Consider the following 27,335-nt stretch of genomic DNA (forward strand, 5'->3'; position numbering starts at 1 on the left):
GTTTAAACTAATTTGCTGACGTATTTGTGCGACCTTTCAAAACACCAACTCTAACATTCTTTTTTAGTGCACATTGATGCAAAATATTTTTTCTTGTTTCTTGGCACGCAATACAACAGAGTTTGATGACGTAATCGTGCAAAGTTATCACGGTACAAACAAAGATCTAATCTAGAAAATAAACCTACGTTGCTTCTCCACTAAAACACAGAAATTAGATCTATGAATGATATGGATCTACTGCTTTCTTCTTAAAGTAATAAATCAAAAGGCACCTAGCTAGAACTAGATCTAGATGAGATCTAGATCTAGTTTCTCGACAGCACTAAACTTTGTGAATTAATTTGTATTCAGAGTTTAGAGATGTTTTGTTTTGACAAATGCATTTCCGGTGGAGATTTTTTTTTAAAGAAGTGCTGCCAATATAGTTTATAAATTAAGATTGATTTGAAAGCCTGGGCTTTGTTTATGATTGGAACAATTAATTAAAATGGACATTATTCTTATTTTATGTAGCTTGAATGCTTTAAAAATATAGGCCTAATAATAAGAGGCGCATATTTTTTGTCAACTTATCTAACAGTGGCTATTCATTCCTATCCTATATTACATTTCATGTTGCTTTGAACTCAATTTCTTTTTATATATATTTAACTCATTATTTATTTTTTAAATGAGGCATTATTTTAAACATCATTTCGATAGTAACCGAAGAATGATGGAGGGAGGATATGGCTAACGTTTGCCCTTAAATTAATTATTATTTTGACCCGATAATAGCATGTGTCTGTGTTGGTTTTCAAACGTTTTCTCCGGAAATGCCTCATACTGAAGCTGGCAGGATTCGAAACTAAACTGGAACCATAATACCAACAGTTCGGAGCGCATACCACACGACTTGGTAGCCATCCTTCAATACGAATGAGATTCATGATTTAAAAATGAAATAGAAAGAAAGTGACTAAACGTTATCTAGTACACCTTTGGCTCAATCTATCGAAACTTTCGATAACGCCACAACGAGGTTCATTGGCACTCATCGATATGCGTTTATTTGCCCCCCCCCCTTTTTCTCCTTTTTTTGTCCCCCGCTATCCTTTCTTTTAAATATCTGCATCCGTAATCAATTAAATCACCATCAATAATATGTCAGGGAGAGCAGGAAGGGGGGTATATTGAACTCTATAGTTAAGGGCTGGCCATCTTTGATTTCACATGAATAGGCGAAGGAGAAGTGGTTAAGGTGGTGATGCGAAGGGGCGTTACACTTCCATTCAGTTCAACCTACGCTATCGCCATTTATGTTGTGCGCTAAGTGCAGATCAACACATACAAACAATAGTGAGCTCTGTAACAGGCTGATATAAACACATACAAACAATAGTGAGCTCTCTAACAGGCTGATATAAACTCATACAAACAATATTCAGCTTTGTAACAAGCTGTTATAAACACAGAAAAACAATAGTGAACGCTGTTACAGACTGATATAAACGTATATAGACAATAGTGAACTCTGTAATAGGCTGATATAGACACATACAAACAAAAGTGAGCTCTGTAACGGTCTATTATAAACAACGCAATTAAACTTTAATAATAATAATGGCAGTATCTTCCATTCCGGCGACTAAGGATAAGTGCAGTATTTCACATGACTACGCAAATCCAGTTGCGACTTGCATATTTTCCCACACATCATGCAGACAAAGCCGTTATCCGCCGGGTCCGAAAATAAAGGAATAGTGTAGACCCTGCTGTGGACTACATATGATGCCATATCCAAAGCAGACAAAACTTTTGTTGTCATGGAGACGATTTAAGTTCTCTTTTCGCAGTAGCCTTCTCTTATTCTCTATATCTCCTAACGATCTCTTACGCTGTCGCTCTTTCTTTCCCATTTGCCTCCCCCCTCCCCTTTTTTTTCTCTCTCTCTCTCTCACACACACATAAACTAGAACTAGCATTGCACACCGGCTACGTCTGTTGATTTGCTCCCAGGCTTTATATTGCATCGTAATGCTCTCCCAATTCGACTTAAAACTTGTAGTGGATCAGTACGTTTTTTCTCTCTTTTTTTTTCTATCCATATCTATCTCTTTCTTTCTCTCTCCCTATCTCTTCCTCTGTCCCCCCCCTCTCTCGAACCCCCCCACCTTCCTTTTTTTTTTACCCTGCGCATTGTAATGCTCGCCCATATAGTCTTCTTCTTTCTCCCTCTCCCCTCTCTAACTCCTTTTGTCTCTTTCTCTCTTTAGCCTCCAACCCCCTTGTTTTTAATACCCTTCTTATCATGATGGTCTCCTACATAGACTTTTGACTTTAATTATAACACCATCCCATCCCAACAAACGTATGTATAATTTATATAGTTATTAAACATTTATTCTTTATAAATAGACTGCAGCCCTTTCGAGAAATACCGAAAATAAAAATTCAAAGGTTTGAAGTAAGATTGTGGGTTTTTGTGATTACCGCTTTCAGGCTGCGAATCTGTCAAAAATGTGTCTTAGCAAGAACCTAAAAGCCTAAGAGTTAAAGGGACGAAGAGGTACCTGCGTACGAAATCTCCTGCGAAACCGGTTGATAGTTTAAGATATCTCTAAAGCCAAAGATAAGAGAAAAAAAAAAAGAACAGAAAAAATAAAAACAAACAAAAATGTAGATCACCTCTAATAAAACAAAAATTGCTAGTGCACGCCAATACTGTCCTTATGATTCACAGTTTCGTCCTATATAAAAGCGTTGTAATTAATTTCTATTTCAAACGTGTTCTTGCAAAGCTGGTGCGCAATTTGACTCTCTTTGCCTTGTGTCCAACTTGGGTGTATTTCAGAATGGCAACTGTTCAGTAGTGAGAGCTTGAAAAAGATGAAAGAATGTTTCAGCAACGATCGTTTGGTTTTGAACTTGATTGTTCTTCAATGAAGGTGAGGGGGACATTTTGGGGTGAGTGGATCTAAAAGGCCTGCATGTATTGCCGTATCGGTATTGACTAATTAGAAAATATGGAAAGCCTAAATCCACTTTCTTGTTAGCGTCTTGGTCGTTTAGATTAGCTTGCCGTGTCAGATAATGAGATATCATATATTTAATAATATTATATGATTATCATTGATTATGATTTCTAATCTAGATTGACTAGATCTAGTCTAGTGTAGCTTAGGCCTATTACTTAGAAGAATAGATTTAGAGTATGCTATTATTAGCGTACTCATTAGATCTATTAGTAGGCCTATTCTAAACTATAAATCTAGACTCAAACTACTTTCGAATCTCGTCTAAGTTGACTAGAGAATCTAGATCTAGTTTTTAAAAAAAGCTTAGATTCGAGTGAGATCTACGCCTAACAAGACTAAATCCAATTTCTATCTAGATCTAGCGTCCAACACATTATTATTCTATGCCTATTTCTATAATCTAGATCTCTGTCTAGATTAGATTTTAGATGTTGATGTTGAAATATAGCCTATATATATATAGGCTATCTAGTTTTAGATATTGATGTTGAAATATAGCCTATATAGATCTAGTTTTAGAGTCAAGATTAATGACTGACGTCTAATGATGATAATTCTAGAATCTTGACTGCTCTAGACATTATAGAAGTTTTATCTACTCAGAATCTACTGGATCTAGCTAGATCTAGCCTACTTATTAGGCGCTTGGCTAATTTTTTTTTTTGTTACATTGCATCTCCATGCTGTACAACTTTAAGTATTTTAAGTATTCAAGTATTTTTTTCTTCAACGGTTTACGAGACTGCTATATGGCTTGCACAAAGACTCATTTTTGGGGGTTAGTTTCACCAAGAGAGGCCGCGATAATTTATTTAGACCTGTGCTTGTGTAATAATGTCGAAAATCATAAAAAGCAATCTGATCATAAGATCAGATGTGTAGGCCTAACTGTAGTGCCGAGACTTACAAGAAAAAATTGTAGGGGTATCCACAAGCATGCTTGTAGATGTAAGCATCTTCATTCATAAGTGGATCTTTAGTATCTTTACAAGAAAAAAATTGTAGGGGCCTCCACAAGCATGCTTGTAGATGTAAGCATCTTCATTCATAAGTGGATCTTTAGTATCTTTACAAGAAAAAATTGTAGGGGCCTCCACAAGCATTCTTGTAGATATAAGCATTTTCATTCATAGGTGGATCTTTATTAAAGCTTAAGAAAAAAAATCCTGCCCCGGGGCCTCTGCATACTTAAATCCGGTCCTGAGTGGGATGGGGGAAAAAGGGGTGATTGGAAGTCTGGGAGAAGGATTCTGAGCTGCTTTAAGCGTTCAGCGAACATATCTCGGCTCGAGTCTGGATTCGAACTGGAGCCTCCTTGATAGGTGCCAAGCGGTACATGCCACATGTCCACAACTACGCGCCATTACAATACAGATTTAAAGGCTCCATCTCGGACGTGTCTTGGGACTTTCTCCTATGCACCGCTAGGGCAGTGATGCACAAACTACAGCCCGAGATCCATAACCGGCCCATGGCTCGGTACTATCCGGCACCTGGAAACTTTCGATCACTGTACATAATGAAGCCTCAGAGGTACGTAGGGCTCGACGATTTGATTTGATGCACAAACTACGGCCCACGGTCCGTAACTCCCTCCGTCCGTGTTTTCTTCTCCCACTTTTCATTCTCGGATCAAGTGGCAACTTTTACGCATAGTCGATGACAACACGTGAATCAATCAAACTATTAAAACGTTAATTAATCCATTAGTCATAATTAAGTTTTGTTTTATTTAGATAAGGAAAACTTGATATTTTGCTTGTTCTTTTAAATTCAGAATTGAGACTTACAGATTATAGAAATAAATCATTTGTTGACAATTTTTATTTTATACTTTAAATAACTTTTAAATATTTTTTTTCTATTGGATGTATGATCACGTCGTTGATAAGGACGCCACAGGTGTCGTCTGCCCAACCCGTTTCTCAAGCGTGCATCTATATGCACGGAGTTGTCCCTCTCACTTCAGCGCCACCTAGTGACCTGCGCATCTAGGATCACTCACCTAGTGCCCCCGTCAGGCCAACAACTCAATCGGCCGCCAGATGGCAGTGCTAATTTTCTTTACGCAAACACGCGCGCGCTGGGGTTCGACCCCCCCTGAATCACCAAAACAAAATTGAATTCAGCCAAATATTTCAACGTTCTGCGGAATAAGAAATAGTAAGAACTAGTAAAAAAAAATTGTGAGTGAAATTGTGTTTCTGGACTTTTTTTTTTTAAACATTTGTACAAGAGATGAATCGTACGAGTGTCCACAGGAGTTGTAGAAACGTTAAAATAGGCCAATTAAAAAAGATTAACCTTTCATTAAAAAAAAAGTTGCAAATATTTTATAGATGCTAAAATATGTATTAATTAGCTCAAGAAAAGCAACTTATTTTAACAAAACTTTTTCTCATTGCTAGCTTTAGAAATAAATAAATTAAATTAAATAACCAATTAATTAATCATTATTTAGTTTTGAAATGTACTAAACCTTTTTGTAATTAAACATATAATCAAAAATACAAAATACAACACATTTAAAAAAAAAGAAACAGAACTAAACAAAATTTATTTGTTTACTGTTGTGTTACAATGATGACTGTCTTTACAGTATCATACTTAACAATTTATAAGCGTCTTAAATAATATGTTTATATCCTTTGCCCAGGAGTTTATCAAGTTTCGTGTTATTTTGATCCATAACCTTAAGAAAACAACTTAATCGGTTCCTTCACTGTCCACATTTTACAGAGTACCTCAGGACATTCATGAAGATTTAGTATTTCGTTGAACGCGTAGAACCAATGTGTGACTATTGCTTTCAGTTGGTCAAGTTTGACTTCATAGAAGCTTGTCCGAGAATGAGCTTGTGGCTGTAAGATAGTTCAAACATCATGACTGATCATTTCAGACGAATCGTTGTGTTATATATCTCAAGTTTTTGATCCAAAAGGTGAGTAAAATTTATCTCTAGTTTAAAAGCTAGAAAGTTTATAGGCTACTTCAGTCAGCGTGGGAAATCCCAGACATATTGGGAGAAGAACAAATATATGAACATATTTTTTTTTACATACACACTGCACGGTAACTTTTCTTCTGATTGAATACTATTTCTATACATGTGATTCGTCATAAATTGTTTTAACTACTGGATGTGTAGGCCTACTTGAGTGGACTAATCGCTTGACTGTCGCACTGAAGGTCTAGTGTTTGATTCCCTATGGACGCTAGGAATCATATGGTCAAATTTACCCCGGTTACCCTTTCCTGCTGTAAAAATGCTTTCAAACTTGGCATCTTTGTGCCATTTTAATATTTTGTTTATGACTGACAATGATTTTCCATTTACAATATCTAAGACGATCTAAAGTTGTGTCTATTAGAATTGATAGTGGTAGGAAGGGGTTGGAACTCTCGGAATTTCTAAAACAAATCGATAGTTTCAGTGTTCTCACAGGGTTTTGAACACCAGACCTTCTTTTCGGCACCAGAACGTTTTACAACTTAGCACCATTCTAGCATCTTACATCGCATCAAACATCAAAAGTCTTCTTCTCTTTATACATCTTACATCGCATCAAACATCAAAAGTCTTCTTCTCTTTATACATCTTACATCGCATCAAACATCAAAAGTCTTCTTCTCTTTATACATCTTACATCGCATCAAACATCAAAAGTCTTCTTCTCTTTATACATCTTACATCGCATCAAACATCAAAAGTCTTCTTCTCTTTATACATCTTACATCGCATCAAACATCAAAAGTCTTCTTCTCTTTATACATCTTACATCGCATCAAACATCAAAAGTCTTCTTCTCTTTATACATAGATAACGAAAAGATCCAAAAGGAACTGGGCAATTTGGATGAAAATGTCTATTTATTTCTTATCTTATATAATACAGACGTTACTTCAAAAAAGAAGATGATTACGTCCTACGCGTCATGCATTCAGTCATGCATATTAAAATATTAACCAATGACTGAAATTCTGCCAAGTCACTGGTTTTCCTGGCTAGCTCAGGCAACCCATTCCATGCTCTAATAGCACAAGGGAAGAAAGAGCATTTGTACAAATTTGTCCTAACGTATGGGACGAGGAATGTGCCTTTTATCTTTTTGTCTTTCTGAGTATTTTATTAAATTTTTCGTTTGTATTTGAAGATTATGGTTCAGTGTTTTATGTATAATTGCTACTTTACTTTTAAGTCTTCTATCCTGAAGGCTTTCTAAATTTAGTGATTTTACTAAAGGTGTTACTCTAGTCAAATGTGAATACTCGTTTGTTATGAATCTCACTGCTTTATTTTGTGTATGTTCCAGTTTCTTAATGTTTTCTTGAGTTGAGGGGTCCTAAACGGAGGATGCATATTCTATTTTTTCATATTCATATCAGATTTATCTCTTCAAGTCTTTACTGATGACAAAGAGACATAAGTCAAGTGAACAAAATTAAAAGAAGAAAACCAAATTTTCATTTTAAAAAAAAGTTATCTTTTGAAAAATTATAAAGGTCTAAACAAAAATTTAATGTGTGGCCAATTAAGTATTTCTTTTTAGCCAAAGATAAGCATAGACTGTCAACTTTCTTACAAAAACATTAGTGCCGTTTACGACGTACCTGTCAACTCAGTTGCCAAGTCAGTTTCTAATTTTTTAATTCCTGAATCCAAGGAGGATTTGTAAAAAAGGGAAACAAAAAAAAAGCTAAAAAATTGTCTGATTTCGCACTTCATAGAATGGGAGCGGGGAGGTAAACTTGTCTTTCAGGTCTAGTCTAGTCTCTAAGTGCTGCGACTTTCCCTGTTTATATTAAACATGATATATGTTTGTCTTTTGCTGCTTTGATTCGTCTATTGCGCAATGTTATTTCATTCTCAGACCAAGTCGATCTTTCATTCCTGCTTGTAATCTTATTCATCTTGGAACTTTGATTTATCTATTTATTCGTTTTGCTTGAGTTAGCTTGAGAATAAAAAAAAAATTCTTCTTATCATAGGCACTTTAATCTCTCACTGCCTATCAAAACACTTTCTAGACCATTAAAAAAATGTAATATAAGGAGTAATGGTGTGGTGGCTGAGTGGTTAAGCGCTTGGCTTCAGAGCATGATGTCCTGGGTTCGAATCTCAGTTAAGACTGACATTTTGAATTTCGGGATTTTAGGGCGCCCCTTAGTAAAGGCGGTTGGTCGTTGTACTGGCCACATGACACCCGGCTCGTTAACCGTTAGCCAAAGAAACAGATGACCATAACATCATCTGCCGTATAGATCGCAAGCTCTAAACAACTTTACTGTACTTTACTAATATGCGTAGTAGCCTTGATTTCACAAACAAACTCCAAGCCTAGATCTGTATAGATCTAGATTTTTTTTAAAATTCTCACTTCCAGTTGCGCAGAAAAAGAAGAAAAAAAATTGAAAAGATGTCATGGGCTTTCTGCTTTCTGCAACATCTCGTTCGAATTCTTTTCTCGTTAATTCGCGCATGCGTAAAAAAGACATTAGTTTAAACTTAACCCATGATTTTGGGACCCATGTTGTGGAACGTTCAATTGGATCAGACTAGGGTCATAGGTCAGATGATCCTCTGATATAGATTATGGATAGACAAAAAAAAACCCACAACAACAGTGAAAGCCACTACAATTGTAGAAAGGGTTTTGTTAAAATGAATGCAAACAAAGAAAGAAGAAACTGAGTTACTGGATCATAGCCGCCATTATGTTTTCAAATCATTTCCTATCTTCTTTTTTTATTTGGATTTACACGTTTATGATAATCCTTCAGAAATGAAAAAACCGCAGGGGATGGAAACCGACGGGGTTCGTTCGAACTGGGTCCATCGTGACGACAGTCTGGAGCGCATACCAAAGACCAGGCGGATCTTTACTAGGATTCTTTTTTTTCGAGTAGCCATTTTAATAATTTCTTTTAAAATGCCAACAGCTCTCAGGTTGTATACATATATATTACATTTTCACTTTTGTTTTTACAAAGCTTACATCAACTCTGTCTGTCTGTCTGGTACACGTTATTTCTCCGACACCCAATCTCGGATCAAGCTGAAATTTTGCAGAATTATTTCTTTTACATAACAACACAAGAATTAATTTAAAAAAAAAATTAGATAATAAACTATTGGTAGTTAATTATTTTGTTGTAATCTCGAACAAGGGAAAGAGATGGTGATATAAGCTGAATTGGTCCCCTTTATAGGTTAGTAAGTTTGAAACAAACAATAGATAACTATACAATCTTCTTTTTTCATAAGCACCTCAATAGCAGAGTGGTTTGTACGTCGACTTGAGGAGGCTTGAGCCATGAGTTCAAATTTAGATCGTTTCACCCAGATATCCCTTTATTTCTTCCCCGCTCCCCAACCCCCCTTTCCCAACTGGTCTAGATAAGTGATAGGATCACAGCGTATTGACAAAAATAAAGGCATGAAATAGCACTAAACAAAAACAATCGGTAACAGTATTTTTAATCGCACACATTTATTGTTGTTTGTTTAGATCTATTATAAATCTAATTATATGACTGATCCAAACTAAATGATACAATTACACTTCGTAAATTATTTTAAAAAATGTTTTTCTTGTTTCCTCTTAATATTGCACAAGCAATAGACTGTTTCCTTTATTTTCTATTTACTTTCATGAATGCATCAATATATATAGATAGTAGTTCAGAAATACGTGTAGTGTAATTGTTTCCCCTAGGTCTTCTTGTCACTGAGTGTATTTGACGAACTCAGATATTGATCTTAAGAAAAGAGCCTGCCAGTTGAAGTGGTTGTTAAAAAATGTTCAATAAACATTTTGTCCACTCAACCCACCCCCTCCCAATGTTTGTTCAGTTCAAAAGTTCACACTGTCCGTAACTTTGTTTCACCTTCTAGAATAGTCTCCATCTTTATTGACTTCAATTGGGAATATCGGTTTCTCTGTTACTATTAGTTTGTAACAGTAATCATGTTTAGCATTAAAGCGCTCTTTACAAATGATTACGCTAATAGCGTAGGTATATTCTTCTTCTTCTTCTAGCCAGCTTTATTGCTGCTGAGCTGTGAGCTCTTTTGCAGACTGTGCCAAGGAAGAAAAGTGTGCTGTTTTCTTCAGTTGTTCAGCACTGCCGTACAGGGTGTTGGTTATGTTGGGCTGTAGTGGAAGTAGGGTCTGCCTAAGGTGGATTAGGGAGGGGCTTTCAAAGAGGATATGGTTTACAGTTTCAAAGGGGTGGGCGCAGTGTCTGCAAAGAGGTAGTTGTGTGGAGTTTATTTTGTTCAGGTGGTAATTTAATAGTGGTGTGTGTCCTGTTCTTAGTTGGAAGATTGTAGATTGTTCTTTGCGGGGGAGGAAGTTAATACTGTCCAGTTTGTTAGGCGTAGTGTAGGTATATAAAAGCAGTGTTATTATCAAAGAAGTGCTACAGAGTGGTTTGATCTATTTATTAGAAGTACGTAGACAAAGCATAACGGTCAAAAAAACAACAACGCTATAAATATTAGATCTTAGAAGCGGGGTATTCTGCCTTGGTTTAATCAACGCTGCGTAAAGATTGCCTTTCTTTAAACTCTAGCTTAGCTGATGTCTGGACGCAGGGCCGGTCTTAGGCCACTGCAACCTATGCGGTCGCAGTGGGCCCCGCGCTTTCATAGGCCCCGCACTATTTCTATGTGTAATTATTAAATTGCAAAATATATACGAAAAATTCCTTTAAATCTATGAATTTATTAACATCTCGTAAAAACATAAAAATCTCCTGAAAAACAGTCGAAATTGTCATTTTTGGGTGTCATTCATTGCAGAAAACGCCAATCATACGCGCGATAAAAGAAAAAAAAAGGCATTGTCAGCTTTCATGTAATAAAATGTAATAATCTGGCGAAGTTTCCCTTAATCGGAAGTTGCAATACTTTATTTACTTTTATAGTCACTGGCATATAAATATGTCATATGTTGCAAGGTTCGTTAAGTAAAGTTGATTTGATCGCAATTTTGTACTTAGTAAAGAATAAATACAATTCAGAGTCTAATTTAATTTCTAATACAAATTCTTAATTTTCACTTATCCCACACAGACTAGGCAACGCGCAATCAGTTTCGCATAGGGCCCCGCAACTGTTAGGACAGGCACTGTATGGACGTGTGCTGCGCGTCTCGGAAAGTTGTCATGATAGTCTTGATTTTGTGAAGGAACATCTGAAACATCAGCATGATATGACTCTTGAATATGTGACAAGCAGGTCATAGTTTTAAATCACTTACAGCCATAGTTCCTAATCATTTTGAATGTCATCTCTGCCCGTCGTGAAGCTTAACACACTGAGATGTACACAGAGGGTGACAGAGGGTAGATCTACCATAAAGCTAGATGAATCTATGAAATTTAGGCACTGAAAATTAAGGCACCGGAAATTTAGGCACCGATAAATTGGGCACTTTTTGACAAGGCGGAAAATTAGGCACCGGAAAATTAGCCACTCTTTAATAGCGACCTAACTTTTGAAGATGATTTAATTTTTTTTAACGCATATTTTATTCTTTGGCTGTGAGCTATTGGTAATATTATAAAAAATACAAACTAAAACTATTTTAACTACATTTTAACGATACAAAAGAAAAGCTGACAAAACGAAAAAAAAAAGACAATCATGAGAAGGCGGAAAGAATGGCTCTAGATTAAGAGTCATTAAATAATATAGACTTCACAGAATTCAGGGGACAGGTGGTAGAAATGATTCTCCCGCTCATTGCCTAAGGTTGACGAGTGATTTTCGGTATTGATAGTTACGCAATTTGTGTAAATATTTAGTTTTTAATCTAAATATTTTTGATTAATTGTTAATATTATTTTTAAAAAATACTTATTATATATTATGTGGCTACCCCTCTATAATGGGAAATTTAGCATCTTATAAATCCTTAGTAAATGTATAGTCCAGTTTGAGGGCAGTATATGTTAACAAAACAGTCCCCACCCCCTATATTTCCAGACACCGGTGGCTATATTCTTGACACAAAGAAAAGAAAGTGTCCATTTTTTTTCCATTTTGTTTGAAAGTGATCAGATCTGGGTTTAAAATAATACATTCTTTGGCTGGATTCTACTAGTGAGTCTCATCCTTGTTTAGCAGACGTTACAACCAACAAGATAAAAACAGTTATGTCTCTTTCAATCTACATCAGTAAAATTTGTGTTATCTTTTGAGACTTAACTATAAAGGGCCTGTCATTGAATCATTTCTCTTAAAAAGTCACTGTGTTTTCGCCCCTTCCGCTCTTCAGTTATAGGAGTTTACTTATTATTGGATATCTAGCCTGTTGGTGTATCCGGTGTATTGAATAAAGGGATTGCAGATGAAGTATGTTTGTTAAAAGATCTAATTTTAATTAATTTGTGTGCACTCTTTAACACAACAGAAACAAACTTTCTAAGCTCTTCCGTGTGTGTAGCTCATTTTTTATTTTAAATTTTAGTTGGCAACATAAGTTCAATTCAACGACCTTGACATTGTTTAGTTTATCGTCAAAATCACCAATAGTTATATGCTACCCGACTTATCTGCACTCTGTTCTGCTTGGTTAAACTTCTGTCCAGTGCAACTATTTATTGTTTCTTTTACATAATGTTTCTTCATAATTGAAGATTATTACATCCTTGTCCAAAGCTCCCAAAGGACGGTGGGGGACAGGGTCGAACCCGCTACCATTGAGACAACAGTTCAGAGAGTATACCATACCACCAGCAAGCCATATTGGTAATATGCATCAGTATTGCTTCCGTAACAGGTGTGTTGTGACTAGAAAATAATACGGTTGTCGGAATTTCTGCCAGTGTCTATATGGGTCAGTGTGCCTACGCACCCGTCCTTCCCATCGTGCCCTAGCTAGGATCAGCACTTGGAGTGTATTGACCCGAGCTTCCTGTGGGGCGATATGGATGGTCGTGCACTGTGACTGCCGTATTGACTGTCCAGAAACCTTCATCACAACCCTACTTAGCTAGACAGAACTACACAACACAGACATAGCATAGGCACAAACGTAACATAGACACAAACCTAACGTAACATAGACACAAACCTAAAGTAACATAGACACAAATCTAACGTAACATAGACACAAATCTAACGTAACATAGACACAAACCTAACGTAACATAGACATAAACCTAACGTAACATAGACACAAACCTAACGTAACATAGACACAAACCTAACGTAACATAGACACAAACCTAACGTGACGTAGACACAAACCTAAAGTAACGTAGACACGAACCTAAAGTAACAGACATAAACCTAACGTAACATAGACACAAACCTAACGTAACGTAGACACAAACCTAACGTAACATAGACACAAACCTAACGTGACATACACACAAACCTAGCGTAACGTAAACACAAACCTAAAGTAACAGACACAAACCTAACGTAACATAGACACAAACCTAACGTAACATAGACACAAACCTAACGTAACATAGACACAAACCTAACGTAACATAGACACAAACCTAACGTAACGTAGACACAAACCTAAAGTAACAGCCACAAACCTAACGTAACATAGACACAAACCTAACGTAACGTAGACACAAACCTAAAGTAACAGACACAAACCTAACGTAACATAGACACAAACCTAACGTAACATAGACACAAACCTAACGTAACGTAGACACAAACCTAACGTAACATAGACACAAACCTAAAGTAACAGCCACAAACCTAACGTAACATAGACACAAACCTAACGTAACGTAGACACAAACCTAAAGTAACAGACACAAACCTAACGTAACATAGACACAAACCTAACGTGACGTAGACACAAACCTAAAGTAACGTAGACACGAACCTAAAGTAACAGACATAAACCTAACGTAACATAGACACAAACCTAACGTAACGTAGACACAAACCTAACGTAACATAGACACAAACCTAACGTGACATACACACAAACCTAGCGTAACGTAAACACAAACCTAAAGTAACAGACACAAACCTAACGTAACATAGACACAAACCTAACGTAACATAGACACAAACCTAACGTAACATAGACACAAACCTAACGTAACGTAGACACAAACCTAAAGTAACAGCCACAAACCTAACGTAACATAGACACAAACCTAAAGTAACAGACACAAACCTAACGTAACATAGACACAAACCTAACGTAACATAGACACAAACCTAACGTGACATACACACAAACCTAGCGTAACGTAAACACAAACCTAAAGTAACAGACACAAACCTAACGTAACATAGACACAAACCTAACGTAACATAGACACAAACCTAACGTAACATAGACACAAACCTAACGTAACGTAGACACAAACCTAAAGTAACAGCCACAAACCTAACGTAACATAGACACAAACCTAACGTAACGTAGACACAAACCTAAAGTAACAGACACAAACCTAACGTAACATAGACACAAACCTAACGTAACATAGACACAAACCTAACGTAACGTAGACACAAACCTAACGTAACATAGACACAAACCTAAAGTAACAGCCACAAACCTAACGTAACATAGACACAAACCTAACGTAACGTAGACACAAACCTAAAGTAACAGACACAAACCTAACGTAACATAGACACAAACCTAACGTGACGTAGACACAAACCTAAAGTAACGTAGACACGAACCTAAAGTAACAGACATAAACCTAACGTAACATAGACACAAACCTAACGTAACGTAGACACAAACCTAACGTAACATAGACACAAACCTAACGTGACATACACACAAACCTAGCGTAACGTAAACACAAACCTAAAGTAACAGACACAAACCTAACGTAACATAGACACAAACCTAACGTAACATAGACACAAACCTAACGTAACATAGACACAAACCTAACGTAACGTAGACACAAACCTAAAGTAACAGCCACAAACCTAACGTAACATAGACACAAACCTAAAGTAACAGACACAAACCTAACGTAACATAGACACAAACCTAACGTAACATAGACACAAACCTAACGTAACGTAGACACAAACCTAACGTAACATAGACACAAACCTAAAGTAACAGCCACAAACCTAACGTAGCATAGACACAAACCTAACGTAACGTAGACACAAACCTAAAGTAACAGACACAAACCTAACGTAACATAGACACAAACCTAACGTAACATAGACACAAACCTAATGTAACGTAGACACAAACCTAACATAACGTAGACACGAACCTAAAGTAACAGACACAAACCTAATGTGACATAGACACAAATATAACGTACGTAACATTGATACAAACATAACGAACGAAACATAGACACAAACCAAACGTAACGTAGACTCAAACCTAAACTGACATAGACGCAAGCCTAACGTAACGTAGACACAGGCAGAACCACACAGACGTAGCATAGACATAAACCTAACGTAACGTAGACTCAAACCTAACGTAACACAGACGCAATTCTAACGTAACGTAGACTCAAACATAACGTAACATAGACACAAGCAAAACCACAATTAACACAGACGAAACCAACTTAACATAGACACTAGCCAAACTTAACATGACAATCTTCCTTTGCATTGGTAAGCCCCAAATTAGCATAGACACAACCACCTTAGCATAGCCATAACCCCACTTATCTAGTCTTATCTAAAGGAAATGCAAATCATTTCTACAAGTAGCACTAAACTTAACATCAATATTGGTATAGCCTATTATAAGATCCCTGTAGGTAATCGTTTTCCAAATTTGATCTGAATCCTTATAGGCTTCTTTTTGATTTGAACAAAATAATTGTTTAATATGGAGACGCATGTGTACCACCCTGACGTTTAATCTCCTTACCTATATAGTATTAAATTCCTTAAATCGTCTTATTTGATAATAATTTGAATTGATAATAGAAATGAATACAAGAAACTTTAACAATTAAGTGTCAATGAACCAGCAACAAAAAGACAACAAATCCTATTAGGATGCCAGCTCTCTATTGAATCAGACGTACATACAGGGCGAAATAGGCGAAAAGAAATCTAACATCATTAACATGTAGGCATCAGTGTCTTGAGAAACAGATTTCGTATATTGGTAAACAAATCTAGAATCTACATGCTGTCGTAGCGTTGGTCCCGGGTTCGAACTCTGCCCGCTGCCATCCCCCGTTTTACTGAGAGAGGATTGGGCTAGGATAGAATAATGTACTACTATGAGGGAGCATCCAAAACAAAACAAAACAAACAAAAAACTTGACATTTCGTATTTTAAATATACAGTGCCCCTTTTTTTTTTTTGTGTCTGAACAAAAAGCAGGGGACGGCATCAAGTTGATTTATGAAAATGTTTTACATTCCAGTTTCGAAAAGAACCTGGCCAGCTCGAGCCGAGTCTATCTTCCTAAATCAAGAACGGTAACTGCTTCGGCTCTCTTGAAATTAGCGATCCGTGTTTCGCGTTGATTGGTCAATAAAATACAAGTTGAAATATCGTTTGAGGCCGCGAGAAAATGGAAGGGGATATCCTGGAGCAGAAGTGATTTCTTAATGCGTCCAGGAGGCAAAACTGTTGCTAGGCCCTGACGCACGAAGCGTTTATGAGTCTGAAGTTGCTAGATGCGGTTCGGTCCTAGGTGGTTTGTACGGTTAGGCCCAAAAGTGGTTATGTACGGTTAGGTTCTTAAGACGTATGGTGTAGTCAGAACCAGTAGAATAAATTGCTTCTTTTATGATAATAAATGATAACAAACTATTACTAAATATTATAAACAGGTGATATACCTTTAGTGAAGAGCTTCAAGTCGCGATTACATACATTGGGATAACTTTAAAATCGACAGTTGGGAAAAAGATGCTCTGGATAGATCCACAAGGAAGGGTCCTGGATTGCAGATGAAAGTGCAACAGCGCCTGTTCAATGCAGATGCCCAACCTGTGACCGCAGATGTGTATTAAAGATTGGTCACTTTAGTCATACAGGAACTTGCACGAAGAGAAGATCGTCTATTGCAGGGGTTGGTAACCTTTTTATATCGAGGGCCGCATATGTACTTACATCTTTAAAAATACGCTAGCTTACTGTGTATAATGTCTTTTAATTCATATTTATACTGTATTTTACATTAACTTTTTATTTTTTACACTCTCCCAATGGAGGAATTACAACAAAAGTTTGCAAAATCTGAAACCATTTTACTTTTTTTTTTTGCTTTTGTCTTTTTACATCACAACATTTCACCACAAAGGAACAGCTGTACCTAATGTGAAGTATTAAACTCGTACGAATGTTCCGGAACTGTGGAACTAGATTTCTAGATGTTATCATTGTGACTGCTGTCAAATTACAATCAGTCAGCATAGACCTGTTCTTACAGTTGTTTATTTTCACACACAAATATTTATGTTTTTAATATATAGATGTATGTGTACCCAAAATTAAGCAGCAAGGTCTTTTTTAAGTGTGGAAATGATTTATAAAATGATAGCTTTTATATAGCGATTCTTTCATGCTTATAGAATACTCCGAGCGCTTTGGTCCAATCTCATTTGTGGACCGACGGGGGAGGCGGTATCTGTTAACACAACTCTGCTCGAGTCGGGTGTCGAACCTCGAGCCCCCTTCATAGATAGCCGAGCCAAGTCAAGTTAAAGCGTACTTATCCTCTCGACCACGCAAAGTCAGCTTCTGGAACCCATGGGCGTAGCCAGGATTTTTTTTCGGGGAGGGTTTCGATGGGGGGGGGGGGGGGGAATCCCCCCCGACCCCCCCCCCCCCCCCCGCGAGGAAAGAAATTATATATATATATATATGTGTGTCTGTGTGTACATAATTAATCTTTATTACATTATGACCCTTTCGGAAGACGTTTATTGTTTATTGTAGACTCCCCGCCCTTGCTAGCAAGGGGGTCTGGGGGAGTTCGCAGCGCTCCCCCAGCGCGGGGCGAAGCCCCGCCGCCGAGCATTATTTCTGGTATTGAAAGCCAACAAAATGCATATTCTGAGGTATCTACAGTGCATTATCTTGCTATTAAAAAGTTTTATTTCAAAAACCTAATGTGCTATTCTTACTGACTTAGACCCTTTCGCGCCGTTCGGTGCATTTTCCGGCAAGCTGTTTCCGCAACTCTTATTTTGCGTAATTCATTTTGTCGGAGAACATGTCCCGCAAAACCTCATGCGACGCTCTGTCACAACCTTACTAAGGATTCGACTCCCAGTTTGGCATATGATTTATTTGATTTAGACCCGATCTCTATGACTGACTCCTAAAATCTGTCTTAGCCATCTTTGTTGAGACACATTTAATGATTTTCAATTTCGGCAGAAGACTATTCACACTTTTTTAATGGAGCCCAAGCCACTGGTAGAAATGTGTAACCTTTCTTGACTACCCTCTTGGAATTACATGCCTGTATTTCGCTTTAGATTTTATATCGAAAAGGAAAGTTTTTTTTTGTTTTGTTTTAATTCAAAACCCAATTTAGCTACGATCATAGAATTTGGTGATTGTAGTTATCTTTAAAATAATATTGAAGAGAGAGGTTTTCAACTCTAAACGCTCTGTAGGGGAATTTTAAACTCAAAACCATCTGGAGGGGCTTTAAACTTTAAAGAAAAAGCCATCTGGAGGAGGGGGATTTAAACTCAAAACCCTTTGGCAACGCTCATAGATTTTATAGTGCGTAATTTGCTTTTTTTTTATATTGAAGAGGTACTTTTTAGCTTCAAACCCCAACTGGAGGGGGGGGGGGGAGGTTTAAACTCAAAACCCCTTTGGCTACGCTCATACAATTTTGAGTGTGTAATTTGCTTTTTTTATATTGAAGATGGGGTTTATCGTAAATTTTGGAGGGGGTTTTAAAATCAAAATCTTCCTCAACTGTGCTGTTGGAATTTGGGGATTGTTGTTTGCATTCTTTTGTTTTGTTTTATAGAAGAGGAGGATTTAACTGCAAAAACCTCTGGTAGGGGTTTTAAAATTCAAAACCCCCTGTAGGGGGTTTTAAACTCAAAGCCCCCTGGTAGAGGGATTTGTATCTTAAAATCCCCTGATAGGGTTTTTTAAAATCTCAAAACCCCCTGGTAGGGGGATTTAAAATCAAAACCCCCTGGTAGAGGGTTTTTAACTCAAAACTGCCTCGGCTGTGCTGTGGTAAGTGATGATTTAGTATTAAAATCTCACCTAAAATAAACAAAATGAAAGCAAAAATCAGTCACTTAATTCCATCCCCCCCCCTATGCGGGGGGGGGGATTTCATTTCGGGGGGGGGGTTTGAACCCCAAGAACCCCCCCCCCTGGCTACGCCCATGCTGGAACCCATAAAACGTTTTTTGAAAAGATTTAACATGCATATACATTTGATATGCAAACAATCCATTGTAATCAATTGTAATACTTCTGATGAAAAACTTGAAGTCTGTCTTCCACTCATAAAATATTAGCAAAAAAGTCACAGTGAATGTCCTTTTAGGAACAACAAACAATTTGTTATTTAAGATTCAATATTCTTCTCAATACCTTGCCCATGCTATGCCATCGGATACTACTGTGGAACTGAACATCGGAATGTTTTGTTGCCAATCGTCAAGTACTTATCGGAACTGCCAATTGTTAAGACCCCTATCTATGATAATTTTGATTACAGAGATTCCTATCCCAATAATAAGATTGACATTTTATTTAGCTTTATGTAAACTTTTCAGTTTAATGTTTATGGTTGGGATATTGTTCTTTATTTAAAAAAAAAGCAACCGTTTTTCTCAGTCGAAGCACGGGTTCCATCAGTTGTTCAACTCGCCATCTTGTTCCAAGCCAACCCAACACTTTCAAGTTGACTTTCAACCGAGTTTTTTAAAACATTAAATAAATACTGGTCTGAGTTTGTGTCTTTGACTGAATGTTTCGAAATACTTTAAACTTTTATAATACATTTAGAAATAATTTTTCAATAATTTATATAGATATTTATAATTATTTAAAAAAAAAAAAATTTGCATTTTTATATGTATATACTGTGGGCATGGTTTTGCTAAGGCCGTCTCTGAGTAAAAGTGTAAGCATCGTATTAATCAAATTCATAATACTGATTTACATTGGACATTCAAATCAGTGTTGTCACGAACAGCTGGCTTACAAAATTTTAAAAAGAAGTCTACTCCTTAGTATCAATAGTTTTACCAATGATCAAACTGAGCGCGTACAACCATCGACTGGTTACAATTAAATACGAATCTTTGAATGATCCAATCCTAAACAGTGGCAAACGAGCCTTTCTAGTGTTATCAAATTGCTTTGAAGGGCGTTTGTATCTTATGGGGGCCCGAAGCAGCGTTTCTTTATTCGCTTGATAGAAAGTCAATAAAATATTTAATAATGCACTTTGACAGCTTATTGACAAATTGATCAATCTAAGGGAGACCAGCAACATAGATAAAGGGGAGTTAACTTACGCTATTTTCGCCAACAATAATTTTGTTTAGCGGAAGTAAGATTTTATTATTTTTTTCTTTAATAAAGAAGAAAAAAAAAAGAAAGCCAAGTGATCTACATGTTTCACTACGGTCACATGTATTTCCAAACTAAACAAAAAAAGTCTTCTTTAAAGGTGACACTTCCCATGCGTTTAAAAGTCACAAGAATAGTTGTTTTTTTGTGTACTCTATGACTAAATAGAAAAATAATAACCGACAGTATGAGCCCATCAACACTTGTAATAAGACACTGGTAATGAGTTATAGTCTTAAGACTAAGATTAAGGGAAAATCCGGAATTTCACGTGAGGCTCTGCAGACCCAATTATGACCTACATTCAGTGGTGCTTAAACACTTGAAATAGACAACAAGCAAATGAGAATGTCAATAAAAAAAAAAACAATTAGTTAATTAACTATTATCTCGAACAAGGGAAAGATATTGTAATTGACTGAAGTGGTGGTATATGCTGAATTAGTCCCCTTTATAAATCGTTTGTCTGAGTCCAAGTACACACAACATGAACCATAGGACGAGACTATAGAAACAAGAGATAACTCTACAATCTTCCCTGTTTGTAGGCTCTCCTTGAGAAGCTTAAGCCATGAGTTCGAATTCAAGTCGACCCGCCCCTTTTTTTTTTTTATAAATGCTTTTTTTATTGTTAGTCTAGATCTATTACAAATTTAATTACAACTGATCCAAACTAATTGATAAAACTATGCTTAATATAAGCTTTTTTAAGTTTTTTTTTTTTCTAGCATAGCTCTCAGAGTTGATAATAAAGTTCAATTTCCAACGGAGTAAAGTTTTGTAGGCCTAAATGGATACAAGCTCTTTCGACATTCTGTTTTCTACGCAATGGCCCAACATGTCTCAACTATTTCAGCCACTAAAATTGGATGGCACTTTTTACCATAATAAATAAATACATAAATAAATTGGTGTTTTCATGATCACCACCACAAGATGTAGTTAGCAGTTTATAGATCAGGATCTAGTCAAGTGGCTCCTTCTTTGTAGTCCTATTGAACTTCTTCACATAACAATCTAGTTCAATCATTTATCAAGCATAATAAAGACTGAATGTCAAAATCGGCCCGGGCTTTTCTAAATAATGCGGCCCACAAATTCTATGTCATATGATGGACATCCATTTCTAGGTCTACCTGTCCTCAAAATAATTATGTTACGTTTGATGTTGTATTGATATGAATGCATACAGTGAACTCTATATGTTTATATGAAATATAGGCCTTATGTTGCTTTTTAATCGCTACGTATGAAGGCTCTAAAAGGGTGAAGCCTACTAGTAGCACTGTCTACCGATGAAGGCTATTACATTATTTCAGAAAATGTTAACTTAAAATAGTGTTACACTATAGAGTATGTGAAAGATATACGTTAAACACGACGCTCTGTGGGCCTTTTTGTAAGAGAATATTATAAAACCTTAAAGAATTTGATGTGTGGCATAGTGGCCCTACCGGCCCATTTGGGTACCAGCCCACCGGGCATTTGCCCAAATGCCCATAAAGCCAGTCCGCCCATGCTGACACAGCAAACACACGTATACATTCCTAATTAGCACAACGAACTGCATACTTTTAAGAACAAGCCAAAATTATTCAGTTTGCCGGGCAATGCCGGCAACATCTGGTTTTCAAAACTGAACTAAAACAATGACGCCTCCCTGGCCTCAAAACTATAGCAATGCTTTATGTATGCTCTTCCTTGGCGTTCAAATTGTACACTCCCACTTGCACGTGTTATTTCTGTCCTACAGGTGAAGAAATGGACGGCCATGTCAGCAATAATGTCAACAACTCCACATCTCTGAATGAAATACAGCTTCACGGTAAGTTGGTTTCAGTTTCAAAGTTGTCTTCCCAATAACTCCAGGCCCACCAAATTTTGTGGCTCCAGCTCCAGGCCCACCAAACTATGTGGCTCCAGCCCAAGACCCAACAAACTTTGTGGCCGCGAAAAGAAATAGGTGTCAAGGACGAAGATTTGTTCCAGGAAGTATCAGCTATTAATATTTCTACGTCATTCTGTGACGACACAGCTTTGTCCATTTGCGTAGAAATGTAGGCTAAGGATGGCTGCCTGGTCGTGTGGTTTGCGCGCTGGACTGTCGTTTAGATTTATCGATGGTCCCGGAATCAAACCATGGCCGCTCCCATCCCCAGTCGTCCTGCGGGAGGTTTGGACTAGGAAGTAAATTATCTTAAACTCTGAAGGAACATCCGAAACATGTAAAACATTTTACAACCTTTTACAGATGTAGTGCTTGGGATGTATTAAAATATTTCATTTACTTTGATAACAAAAAGATGAGTGATTTTTATCTCAAATAATATTGACTAAATAAAATGGATTTACCCGACAACATAACATTTGATTCCGCGTCTATAGTGTAACTGTACGGGATTTCGGTAATGGTAACTAATAAAACGAGATCTGACACGCATGAAGAGTTTGGGGAATAACCTTTTTTTTATTGTTCCTACCTGATGAAATCAATGATTTGTTTAAAAAAAAAAAAAAGGGTCAATTCAAACAATTTTGACTTTAAAATTTTTTTTTTATTTGACCAATATAGTCCATGAAATATTCATATGCAATAAAAGATAACTTAAAACAAGATTTAATAAAAATCTATATCTTTTATAACGAGAATGATTGAAATTCAATAGTGTGCACATTAAAGAAGACTGTAACTCATTTGAAATTATTTGCGTCACTGGTCTGATGAAAGTCAACATCTAACCAGTCCGAATCTGAACTATGGGACTAAAGTCTATACAATGAAATTGTGAGGCTATTCATAATAGTTGATAAACAACCCACACAAAATTTGGAGTTTTTAGTAAGCTAACTTATGCCAGTATATTTTTCCTTAAATTGTCATATCTTATACACTACTATCTATATACTATTAGATAGCAATTTTTTTTTTATTTTGGAATAAAGAAAGGGCAATAAAAGCGAAACCTCACTCTTGTGAATAGTTCCCCTTTCAGACCTTGCAATATAGATTCTATGGGGCAAATGATCAAATGCTCGTCCGTTTTTACAAGGGTGTCTCGTGGGCAGCACAATGACTAACCTCCTTTACTTTCCCCAACTAAAGACAGGTACAAATAAGGATTACGGACGTTTCATATCCCAGTCTTCAATTGGAATTCGGGACTCTCCGGTCGTGAAGCCAAGAGCTTTGACCCTCGGTCACCACGCCAAAATTTAAAATAAACAAATAAATAAACAAATCGCTAATTGTAGAGCTTAAGGTAAGTTATACGGGGAAACTCCCAATTAAATATTTAAATACTGTATTTTGAAAATATTTTTTTTATATTTAAAATTCTAAAGTTTTATTTCTAAGATTTGATAATTTAAATTCTCAAGTTTTAGTTCTAAGAGTTTAATTTGATAATTAAGAACGTAGGCATTCAATGTATTCACCTGCCCCCATTTTTTTTGTTTGAAAGGGTAAAAATAATGAATTTCTTCTATGACCTTCCTTACTTCCAATGAAAGGTCCCCCACGAAGCCAGTTTACTATGGCTAGACTCGTCTGCTCTCCACTTCGTTCCCATCATTCATCTCCCAACAGGTCTTTCGCCCCCCCCCCCTCCTCCCTTCCCCCATCTTGGGCCCTTCATTAGCCCCCAATTGATTATCCAAGCCACAGATCGACAAAGCGTGTCAGGCCATTCAAAAAGCCGGCAACCTTCTTTGACAATTAGGGCTTTGGCTCCACCGGACGACGGAAGTCACGCGGGGAACTGCACTAAGCAGAGCGGCACACCTCGACTAGTCCTCGGCTACTTTCGGGGCTTGTTGGTTCCAGACAAACACAGACAGGGCCTGTAGATTTTGTATCTCATCTTTTTTTTTCCTTCTTTTGAATGTCCTAGTTAAATGTATAGGCTAGTGAAGATCTAAAAATAATAAATATATTTAAATGTAAAAAAAAAATTTAATTCCTAGTAATATTAAACAAAAGAAAAACTGTCTAAAAGTGGAGAATTTAGGGTGTCTTGGAGTCCGTAAATTAAGAACGAATGCAAATTTTTTTTCACGTGACTACGCAGACATAATTGTGACCTATATATTTTGCCATTATCAAGACAGACAAAGCCATTGTCTGTCTGAGTCCGATTTTACCTTTCGGTTCTCTGTTTAACCTTAACACTTAAGGATACTTACCCTTGACCGCTTTTCTCATTTTAGTTTCCTCACACTTCCTTTTAATCGTCTAGGCAGCAAAAGTAGGAGTTATATACATAGTGTACTTGTTACATACAAATGATAAAAAAATATTTGTAAAAATATTTTTTTTCTTATTGAAGCTTTCAGAAATTTGAATAAAATATGTAAGTCTCTCATTGCTTCCTTGTTTTGTCTTACATATTTCAATGGCGGAGGATGGCGGCGGGCTTGGTATGAACGAGGAACCATCCAGTGCTCATACCACACTACCAGGCAGCCATCCTTTTCGGGCAGATCAAACCCGTCGCCTGGAGGCGCGGTGGCTGAACGGTAAAGCGCTTGGCTTCTGAGCCAGAGGACCCAGGTTCGAATCCTGGTGAAGACTGGGATTTTTAACTTTGGAATCTTTGGGCGCCTCTGAGTCCACCCATCTCTAATGGGTACCTGACATTAGTTGGGGAAAGTAAAGGCGGTTGGTCGTTGTGCTGACCACATGACACCCTCGTTAACCGAAGACCATAGAAACAGATGACATTGACTTCACCTGCCCTATAGACCACAAGGTCTGAAGGGATCTTTACTTTATACTTTATAGTGGGAAGCGTGGTCGAGAGGCCAAGTGCGCTTGAACTTTGCTTGTCTTAGCTAACTAGAACGGGGCTCGAGGTTCGACACCCGACTCGGGCAGAGTTGTGTTTACTGAGCGCCTAAAGGCAGCACGGAAAACCAACTCCTAGATACCCCCTCCCCCCCCCACCGGTCCACAAATGAGATTGGACCATAGCGCTCTGAGCATGCTATAAGCATGAAAGTAGCGCTATATAAAAGCTATAATAATAATACAACAGGGTACAGGGTGCTCGTCTGCCTTCCCCCAAAATGTAAAAAAAAAATTTAATTCCTAGTAATATTAAACAAAAGAAAAACTGTCTAAAAGTGGAGAATTTAGGGTGTCTTGGAGTCCGTAAATTAAGAACGAATGCAAATTTTTTTTCACGTGACTACGCAGACATAATTGTGACCTATATATTTTGCCATTATCAAGACAGACAAAGCCATTGTCTGTCTGAGTCCGATTTTACCTTTCGGTTCTCTGTTTAACCTTAACACTTAAGGATACTTACCCTTGACCGCTTTTCTCATTTTAGTTTCCTCACACTTCCTTTTAATCGTCTAGGCAGCAAAAGTAGGAGTTATATACATAGTGTACTTGTTACATACAAATGATAAAAAAATATTTGTAAAAATATTTTTTTTCTTATTGAAGCTTTCAGAAATTTGAATAAAATATGTAAGTCTCTCATTGCTTCCTTGTTTTGTCTTACATATTTCAATGGCGGAGGATGGCGGCGGGCTTGGTATGAACGAGGAACCATCCAGTGCTCATACCACACTACCAGGCAGCCATCCTTTTCGGGCAGATCAAACCCGTCGCCTGGAGGCGCGGTGGCTGAACGGTAAAGCGCTTGGCTTCTGAGCCAGAGGACCCAGGTTCGAATCCTGGTGAAGACTGGGATTTTTAACTTTGGAATCTTTGGGCGCCTCTGAGTCCACCCATCTCTAATGGGTACCTGACATTAGTTGGGGAAAGTAAAGGCGGTTGGTCGTTGTGCTGACCACATGACACCCTCGTTAACCGAAGACCATAGAAACAGATGACATTGACTTCACCTGCCCTATAGACCACAAGGTCTGAAGGGATCTTTACTTTATACTTTATAGTGGGAAGCGTGGTCGAGAGGCCAAGTGCGCTTGAACTTTGCTTGTCTTAGCTAACTAGAACGGGGCTCGAGGTTCGACACCCGACTCGGGCAGAGTTGTGTTTACTGAGCGCCTAAAGGCAGCACGGAAAACCAACTCCTAGATACCCCCTCCCCCCCCACCGGTCCACAAATGAGATTGGACCATAGCGCTCTGAGCATGCTATAAGCATGAAAGTAGCGCTATATAAAAGCTATAATAATAATACAACAGGGTACAGGGTGCTCGTCTGCCTTCCCCCAAAATGTAAAAAAAAAATTCAAACACTTATGCTAGATGTAAAACAAACAAAAAAAAAAGCGTTAAGAGACGCTTGGGCCCCTGGCAAGTCCTCCCACCTTCCATCCCACGATATTAAGCTAACTAGCCAAACTAGCTTATGCAAAAAAAAAAAATCTCACTTATAGTTCTGAGTTTTGACTTAATAATAATAATAATAATAATCTTTATTATCCGTAAGGAAATTTGTCTTACAATTTGTGCATCACACCAAACAAAAAACATTATAATGAAAGCACAAATTGCATGTCGCCACAGTGCAGCGCCATTTTGAAAAAAATGTTTTGACTGTGAAAATAGTGTGAGCTAATAATGGAAATCAACAAAAGAAAGAACCAACAAGCAGAATAGAAAAAAAAAATTTAAATAACACACACACAAAATGTTTATATAAGGGAAAGAACTTAACACTTACAACTATATCTCTCAATAATACAAACGTTATTTCCTTTATTCGATATTATAAAATTAATTACCAATAATTTTTACATTGATTGGGGAATTTTTAAAAGGATTCACGTTTTGTTAGGTACAATGGGTACTTGTTAAAGATTTTAACTTCATCCGAGAATGG

At 37.1% G+C, this 27,335-nt stretch overlaps 1 protein-coding gene across 3 annotated transcripts in view; it reads left to right on the forward strand.

Moving 5' to 3' along the window:
* The first annotated feature begins 2,837 nt into the window (after positions 1 to 2,837).
* LOC106074484 (sodium-dependent dopamine transporter-like) overlaps positions 2,838 to 27,335 on the forward strand; it is a 68,782-nt gene continuing 44,284 nt past the window's right edge. The window contains exons 1-4 of one of the 3 annotated variants that reach the window (XM_056007174.1): positions 2,838 to 2,930; positions 5,760 to 5,961; positions 16,801 to 17,042; positions 22,290 to 22,361. In XM_056007174.1, the coding sequence (XP_055863149.1) occupies positions 22,298 to 22,361 (64 nt within the window). In that variant the 5' untranslated portion in view covers positions 2,838 to 2,930; positions 5,760 to 5,961; positions 16,801 to 17,042; positions 22,290 to 22,297. The remainder of the gene's footprint in view (positions 2,931 to 5,759; positions 5,962 to 16,800; positions 17,043 to 22,289; positions 22,362 to 27,335) is intronic. The other 2 variants (XM_056007172.1, XM_056007173.1) reach the window with 2 other exon arrangements.

This window comes from Biomphalaria glabrata, chromosome 12 (genome assembly GCF_947242115.1).
Source record: "Biomphalaria glabrata chromosome 12, xgBioGlab47.1, whole genome shotgun sequence".
NCBI classification, from domain to species: domain Eukaryota; kingdom Metazoa; phylum Mollusca; class Gastropoda; family Planorbidae; genus Biomphalaria; species Biomphalaria glabrata.